This window comes from Limanda limanda, chromosome 19 (genome assembly GCF_963576545.1).
Source record: "Limanda limanda chromosome 19, fLimLim1.1, whole genome shotgun sequence".
Taxonomy (NCBI): Eukaryota; Metazoa; Chordata; class Actinopteri; order Pleuronectiformes; family Pleuronectidae; genus Limanda; species Limanda limanda.
In genome coordinates, this window is record NC_083654.1 from 23,014,396 (window position 1) to 23,023,167 (window position 8,772).

The 8,772-nt window shown below is 46.8% G+C and overlaps 1 protein-coding gene across 1 annotated transcript; it reads left to right on the forward strand.

The window, feature by feature from the left end:
* Positions 1–1,630: 1,630 nt before the first annotated feature.
* Positions 1,631–7,766, forward strand: vps45 (vacuolar protein sorting 45 homolog). Its single transcript, XM_061092307.1, has 15 exons — positions 1,631–1,867; positions 2,315–2,449; positions 2,530–2,590; positions 3,804–3,883; positions 4,179–4,247; positions 4,379–4,516; positions 4,668–4,778; positions 4,869–5,003; positions 5,098–5,211; positions 5,387–5,554; positions 5,656–5,814; positions 5,965–6,072; positions 6,288–6,409; positions 6,664–6,795; positions 7,295–7,766. The coding sequence occupies exons 1-15, from the start codon at positions 1,775–1,777 to the stop codon at positions 7,374–7,376; spliced, it is 1,707 nt and encodes a 568-aa protein (XP_060948290.1). The 5' UTR covers positions 1,631–1,774; the 3' UTR covers positions 7,377–7,766.
* Positions 7,767–8,772: the final 1,006 nt, after the last annotated feature.

Consider the following 8,772-nt stretch of genomic DNA (forward strand, 5'->3'; position numbering starts at 1 on the left):
TAAGTTCAATTCTGAGGTATTTCTATTCCCGTCTCATTTCACTACAGAGGAAAATATTGTTGCTTCACAGTTTATAACAGAAGATTCATCAGTGTTTCTCATGTGTTGTTCCAGTTTATTAGGAACGCCCTGCATGCAACAGTTCTGTATTAAATTCATAAAGGTTTTAATGTTCACTCTGCGTTCAGACAGTAAACTATAACTAACGATGAGCAGCATGAGTTCAGTGGCTCCGCCCCGACCTGAGTCCAGGAGGTGATGAGGCTCCAGCTACACAGCGCTGGTCACATGGTTCTGATCAAAGTTTATTATTATCACAAGTACAACAATGATAAAAGTACATTTCCCCGGACCCTTAATAACACACATGACAAGTGTGGAGGTGATAAGTTGAATGGTTCTGAGACTTTACAGAACATTAGAACCGATTTGCTTGTTGTGAAGTCGTGCATCAAAATGTGTTAAAAACATGAAGGCTGTGAACAACATGTATTAATGTGTTAAAACAACACTGACTCATCTTCATGATATTTACATGTTTACACAGAGCAAAATAAAAGTTTTGGGCGTTATAGAAATATTCAACAAATGTACATGTTAGTCATACAACATCTGTTTTGGACAAAGAGGGAATAACAAAAGTAACATTTGACAGGTTCACATTAAGGCTTATTTTGTATTAGTTGACTTGTAATTGATGACGTCAGCAACTCACTTTACAATCAACCTGTGAGTCGTGTTTCCTGAGACGACGTGAAAGTCTCCAAATCATTTCTCCAATATTCCTGTGACCCACCATAAACGCACAGTTAGTTTCAGCTGTAAATTTAACAACAGTATTAGTAAAAGAACAACAATAATAAAAAGACATAAAAACAACAATAATAATATAAAACCGAACACTAAAGCTTTTTTTATTATATATATATATACTTATGGGTGGATGACATGACGCATGATTCTGTAATTAAGTGTGAATGTTTATTTAGATGCATTTAACCTCTTAAACAACACATGGATGTGATGCATATTATGGTACTTTGTTTTAAACTTATGATTTTGTATGAAATATCTGTTATGTTTTGATTATATTTTAAGGTGAATACGCAAAATGTCCTGCGGTGTGACCGTAACATAGGTGAAGCATTAAACTTACATATTGACAAAATAAACCAGAAATATCTGGAGCAGGTAATAACTGCCTTGGCATTTTATTGTATATAATGACTTTATTAATATTAGGTTTTAATATGCACAAAACTATTAGTATTTACAGAAAAATAACTTTCGTAACACAAATGCTGTTCTGCGGTGTGACATGGAAAATCATTGTGGTGTGACAATGAAATTATACAAAAAATCCACGGAACACTAGCAGTTTAAAAGAATTCAGCATTTGAACATTATAATTTCATACAACTGAAATCCTTATTAGAACTTTATTAAAAAAATACTGTTTCACCCTTATTTGTCAACTACCCACATATTTGTACATTCTGGTAATAATATATTTAATACTTATATGTCAAATATATGTCAAAATAAATGATGAGAAATACACCAAAAAAACGCTGACTACGTACTGACGTTGGTGTCGTGCGTATGACGTCACGACGTGATGGACCCGGAAACAGCCAGCAGCTTGTTGTCGTTGTGAGCGACACTAGCAGAAACCTTAGACCGGACCTGACCGAACCGGACAGACCCGGACCAGACCGACCCGGACCGACCCGACCCGGACCAGACCCGACCCGGACCGGGTGAAGCCGCCGCCATGAACGTGAGCCTGGCGGTGAAGCAGTACGTCAGCAGGATGGTGGAGAGCAGCGGGCCCGGGATGAAGGTGCTGCTGATGGACCGAGAGACGGTGAGTCAGCCACTTCCTGCTTCTCTGTCATGTGACCAGGAACAGGAAGTGTCCACTGATCGAGTGTGATGATCAGCAACAACATTACAAGCCAATGAATAAGAGCCCGAGAACAGCGCCACCTGCAGGCTGCGCTGTGGGCAGCAGCGCCACAGAATCATGTCGGTTCTGCAGAAACAGTCTGACCTCTGACCCCTGACGTCAACACAGTGAAGCCCCTCACCTGCGACCTTATACCCCGAGATGCTGCCATGTGATTGGCTGAGGTGTTCCTAATAAAATGCTCATGAGTTTATGTTTAGTTTAGTTTGCTGCCTGTAGGAACAGCCTGCAGCTCTCTGGATATTAATGTGTGTGCGTGTGTGTGTGTGTGTGTGTGTGTGTGTGTGTGTGCGTGTGCGCGTGTGTGTGTGTGTGTGCGTGTGTCTGTGTGTGTGTGTGTCACAGACCAGCATCGTCAGCATGGTGTACACTCAGTCGGAGATCCTGCAGAAGGAGGTCTACCTGTTTGAACGGATCGACTCTCAGAACAGAGACAGTATGAAACACCTGAAGGCCATCTGCTTCCTCAGACCCACCAAGGTACCAGAGCGGCTCCGCCTCCCTGTGATGATGTCATTCATTGTGATGAGGACTACATCTCTAACCCATGTTTTCTGCAGGAGAACGTAGAACATCTGATCCAGGAGCTGAGGAGACCCAAGTACGGCGTGTACTTCATCTGTGAGTACCTGATCCTGCTGAGAGGCTCCAGGTGAACCTGAGGCTCCAGGTGAACCTGAGGCTCCAGGTGAACCTCAGGCTCCAGGTGAACCTGAGGCTCCAGGTGAACCTCAGGCTCCAGGTGAACCTCAGGCTCCAGGTGAACCTCAGGCTCCAGGTGAACCTCAGGCTCCAGGTGAACCTGAGGCTCCAGGTGAACCCGAGGCTCCAGGTGAACCCGAGGCTCCAGGTGAACCCCAGGCTCCAGGTGAACCCGAGGCTCCAGGTGAACCTCAGGCTCCAGGTGAACCTCAGGCTCCAGGTGAACCCGAGGCTCCAGGTGAACCTCAGGCTCCAGGTGAACCCGAGGCTCCAGGTGAACCTCATGCTCCAGGTGAACCTGAGGCTCCAGGTGAACCTCAGGCTCCAGGTGAACCTGAGGCTCCAGGTGAACCTCAGGCTCCAGGTGAACCTCAGGCTCCAGGTGAACCCGAGGCTCCAGGTGAACCTCAGGCTCCAGGTGAACCCGAGGCTCCAGGTGAACCTCAGGCTCCAGGTGAACCCGAGGCTCCAGGTGAACCTGAGGCTCCAGGTGAACCTGAGGCTCCAGGTGAACCTGAGGCTCCAGGTGAACCTCAGGCTCCAGGTGAACCTGAGGCTCCAGGTGAACCTCAGGCTCCAGGTGAACCTGAGGCTCCAGGTGAACCTCAGGCTCCAGGTGAACCTCAGGCTCCAGGTGAACCCGAGGCTCCAGGTGAACCTCAGGCTCCAGGTGAACCCGAGGCTCCAGGTGAACCTCAGGCTCCAGGTGAACCTGAGGCTCCAGGTGAACCCGAGGCTCCAGGTGAACCTCAGGCTCCAGGTGAACCCGAGGCTCCAGGTGAACCCGAGGCTCCAGGTGAACCCGAGGCTCCAGGTGAACCCGAGGCTCCAGGTGAACCCGAGGCTCCAGGTGAACCTCAGGCTCCAGGTGAACCCGAGGCTCCAGGTGAACCTCAGGCTCCAGGTGAACCTGAGGCTCCAGGTGAACCTGAGGCTCCAGGTGAACCTCAGGCTCCAGCACCGGGTCAACACACACTCTGTACAGTGGAGATCATTTATAACTGTGATAGTAACACTTACATCCAAGAGTAGTCGTGTCATTTAGTTGACAACACATTGAAGTGTGTGTGTGTGTGTGTGTGTGTGTGTGTGTGTGTGTGTGTGTTTGTGTGTGTGTGTGTGTGTGTTTCAGACTTCAGTAATGTGATCAGTAAGAGTGAAATCAAAGCTCTGGCTGAAGCAGACGAACAGGAAGTGGTGGCTGAAGTCCAGGTGAGTCACAGGAAGTCCAGGTTCCAACTCAGAGCTGCTTGAGTCTTAAGTTTCCTTCAGTGGGAATTAGTTAGACTCAGAATAACAGAAGCTTTTACACACAGTACTTCCTGTACTTGTTTATCAAGTGTTCACTGATCATTAGCTCCGTCAGCCTCGGGGGGGTTGAACTGAGGTTTAGCTCCGTCAGCCTCGGGGGGGTTGAACTGAGGTTTAGCTCCGTCAGCCTCGGGGGGGTTGAACTGAGGTTTCCTGCTGGACAGATGTTGAACTGCAGGATGGTCTGTGTCTGCAGGAGTTCTATGGAGATTTCATCTCAGTGAATCCACATCTGTTCTCACTGAACCTGCCCGGAGTGTCCAGGGTGAGTGTGTGAGTGTGTGAGTGTGTGTGTGTGAGTGTGTGTGTGTGTGTGTGTGTGTGTGTGTGTCTGTGTGTGCAGTTAACATGTGTGTGTGGAAGTGCAGTAAACGTGTGTGTGTGTGTGTGTGTTAGGGTCGGAGCTGGGAGCCGTCCATGTTGTCTCGCTGTACTCAGGGTCTGACGTCCGTCCTCCTCGCTCTGAAGAAGTGTCCGATGATCCGCTACCAGCTGTCCTCAGACATGTCCAAGCGCCTGGCCGAGAGCGTCAAGGTTTCCATGGCAACCCACACACAGTCACTGATGTAAAATCACTGATTTAAAGATTTCGTTCTAAAGGCAGAGACTTCTTCTTCTTCTTCTTCTTCTTCTTCTTCTTCTTCTTCTTCTTCTTCTTCTTCTTCTTCTTCTTCTTCTCCGACAGCAAATCATCACTAAGGAGTACGAGCTGTTTGACTTCAGGAAGACGGAGGTTCCTCCTCTGCTGCTGATCCTCGACCGGAGCGACGACGCCATCACGCCGCTGCTCAACCAGGTGACCAATCACAGCGCTCCATCACGGCACCAGCACATTTGAAAGTTGAAGATGTGGTGTTCACGTGCGTGTGTCTCTGTGTCTCTGCAGTGGACGTACCAGGCGATGGTCCACGAGCTGCTCGGACTCAACAACAACAGGATCGACTTGTCCCGAGTCCCGGGGGTCAGCAAGGACCTGAAGGAGGTGGTCCTGTCTGCGGAGAACGACGAGTTCTACGCCAACGTGAGTCCGACCGCACGGACACTCAGACGCCGTTTCTGTCCAGAAGTTTGTGGACACGTGTGTCCGGTTGTTAATGAAGTCGTGTCTCTGTCAGAACCTGTATCTGAACTTCGGAGAGATCGGCACCAACATCAAGAACCTGATGGAGGACTTCCAGAAGAAGAGACCTAAAGGACACCAGAGGCTGGAGTCCATCTCCGACATGAAGGTCAGACCGCGTGGCCCCGCCCCTAACAGTGTGGCCCCGCCCCTAGCATAGTGGCCCCGCCCCTAACGGCGTGGTCCCGCCCCTAACAGGATGTTCTCAGCCTCTTCTCAGTGATGTAGAAGCTCAGAGTCTGAAGGTCTCCAGCTGTGGCGTTGACCAGATGTTTTCTCCGCAGGCGTTTGTGGACAACTACCCTCAGTTCAAGAAGATGTCGGGCACCGTGTCCAAGCACGTGACGGTGGTGGGCGAGCTGTCTCGGCTGGTGTCGGAGCGCCAGCTGATGGAGGTGTCGGAGGCGGAGCAGGAGCTGGCCTGTCAGAACGACCACTCCAACGCTCAGCAGGTAACCTGACGCCGTTTCCTGTCTGAGGAGAGCAGGGTTACCATGGTTACCACTGTAACCAACAGAGCGGGATCGTTAACGCCTCACGATCTTTTCTCCAGAGCGTTCGCCGCCTGCTGCAGAATCCTCGCCTGTCGGAGCTGGACGCCGTGCGCCTGGTCATGCTCTACGCTCTGAGGTACGAGCGCCACAGCAGCAGCGTCCTGCCGGCGCTGATGGACGAGCTGAGCAGGAGGGGCGTGTCCGAACGCCACCGCAGGGTAAAGATCTTATTGAAGCTCCGCCCTGATTGGACCAGTCAATGTCTAAAATATCTTTAGATCTACAGTTGATCCACTTTGTTTCAGTCACTGAAGATAAAAACTTTTTTATAAACTGATTCAGTAAAAACATGCCCCCCCCACTGACAGATGGTTCAGTCCGTGGTCGAGTACGGAGGGAAACGGGTCAGAGGAAGTGACCTCATCATGGCCACCGACGCCGTCGCCATGACGAAACAGTTCTTCAAAGGACTCAAGGTACAGTCACAGTACACAGCATAGCAACCAGCTCACCCTCCTTAGCAACCACTGTCAACTGTGTGTGTGTGTGTGTGTGTGTGTGTGTGTGTGTGTGTGTGTGTGTGTGTGTGTGTGTGTGTGTGTGTGTGTGTGTGTGTGTGTGTGTGTGTGTGTGTGTGTGTGTGTGTGTGTGTGTGTGTGTGTGTGTGTGTGTGTGTCTGTGTGTGTTTCAGGGTGTGGAGAACGTGTACTCTCAGCATCAGCCTCTGCTTCATGACACTCTGGATCAGCTGATTAAAGGTCGACTCAAAGACAGTCAGTTTCCATACCTGGGAGCCAGCAGCCTGAGGGACAGGTAACACACACACACACACACACTGAGATACAGGTACCACACACACTGAGAGACAGGTACCACACACACACACACACACACACACACACACAGAGAGACAGGAAAAACACACAAGCATAGTAACCTGCGCATCCTCCTTATCAACCACTGTCAACTGTGTGTGTGTGTGTGTGTGTGTGTGTGTGTGTGTGTGTGTGTGTGTGTGTGTGTGTGTGTGTGTGTGCGTGTGCGTGTGCGTGTGCGTGTGCGTGCAGGCCTCAGGACATCATCGTGTTTCTGATTGGTGGAGCCACTTATGAAGAAGCTCTGACTGTTTACAACATGAACCGAAGTTCACCTGGAGTCCGCATCGTCCTCGGAGGAAGCAGCATCCACAACACCAAGAGGTCACACACACACTCACACACACACACACACCTCAGTCACACACACACACACACACACAGTCACACACACACAGTCACACACACACACACCTCAGTCACACACACACACACAGTCACACACACACAGTCACACACACACACACACCTCAGTCACACACACACACACACAGTCACACACACACACACACACACACACCTCAGTCACACTCACACACACACACACAGTCACACACACACACACCTCAGTCACACACACACACACACACAGTCACACACACACAGTCACACACACACACACCTCAGTCACACACACACACACACACACACAGTCACACACACACACACACACACACAGTCACACACACACACACACACACCTCAGTCACACACACACACACACACACACAGTCACACACACACACACAGTCACACACACACACACACACACCTCAGTTACAGTGCAGCTGTCTTTACCTCGCTCGCTCTCTCTCTCTTTCAGTTTCCTCGAGGAAGTGATGTCATCAATGGGTCAAGGAGGCGATGGACCACAAGGAAGTGGTCGCCATGGCACTAGACGCTGAGAAACACACACACACACACACACACACACACACACACACATTCATATCAGTCTCATTATTTTCATCATGAAATCAGTGTATATTTGAGTATATATAAGACATTTGATCTTATCATGTTAAAGAAAGACTTAAAGATCCTGGTTTTATTTCCTCTCTGACTCATGTTTCATCCTACTGACACACACACACACACACACACACACACACACACACACACACACACACACACACAGGGGTCTGTGTTGTTGCTTTTTGTGTAAGATCTGTTATTACGGGGGTCAGAATATTAAGAACCTCTGGATGTTTGTTTGTTTTTGGTGAAATGTCCTTTAAAGTGTCTCAATGTTAAACTTTTAGATTAGAATCTAAATAAATCATAAACGTGACAAATGACTGCATCATGTGATTCATTTCTCCAAATTAAATTTGATTCATTATTTGTTTTTGTCATTTTTGTTTTTATATTTGAGTTTATTCCTCAGACTGTAAAGGGATTTCTGATGTTATTCATCCACTGTTTGGTTTGTGTGACTATGAATGATTGAGAACATTATTATTATTATTATGATCCAGATTGATCCCAGGATTAATCTGAGATACTGAAGCTGCCCTCAGATAATCTATCAATAAATATATAGATAGATAGATGGAAAGATAGATAGATAGATAGATAGATAGATAGATAGATAGATAGATAGATAGATAGATAGATAGATAGATAGATAGATAGATAGATAAAAAATATTGAGGTAGAAAGAATAAAAAACAGATGATGGTAATAGTACTGATGATATGATGGTAATGTTATTGTTACACAGTATATAAAAATAGTACAGTATATATAGTATATAATATAACATAATATATATTTACATATGATAGTAATTATACCAATATAATAGCAGTATATAGTAATAATGGCAGCAACAGTATATATAATAATAATAGTAATATAATAATTATAACATGTACACGTGTATAAATATGTGTATATAGACTTATATATACAAAGAATATACAGAGAGTATGATATAATATATGATATATAATAGAGGTATAAATATAAGTATTTGACTATACAATAGATAATATACGATGAGTGTAAGAATATGTAGACAGAGTGTGCAAAGACAATATTATTGTATAAAATGATATATAATATCAATATGGTTTATATGAACACATATAGAGTGTTGTACAGGGTACACAGTGCATATTCTGTATAAATACACAACAATTGAGGCGATAAATCACATTTTCACTGACATAATTCGTGATGAATTATTGGAGAAGAGGTGGAGATGATCAGTCAGCAGGGGGCGCTGTCGGGCTCTGAGCTGGATCTAGGTTACCGTGCGTTTCACTGCGCGTTCACGAGCGAGAGCATCTGTCTCCA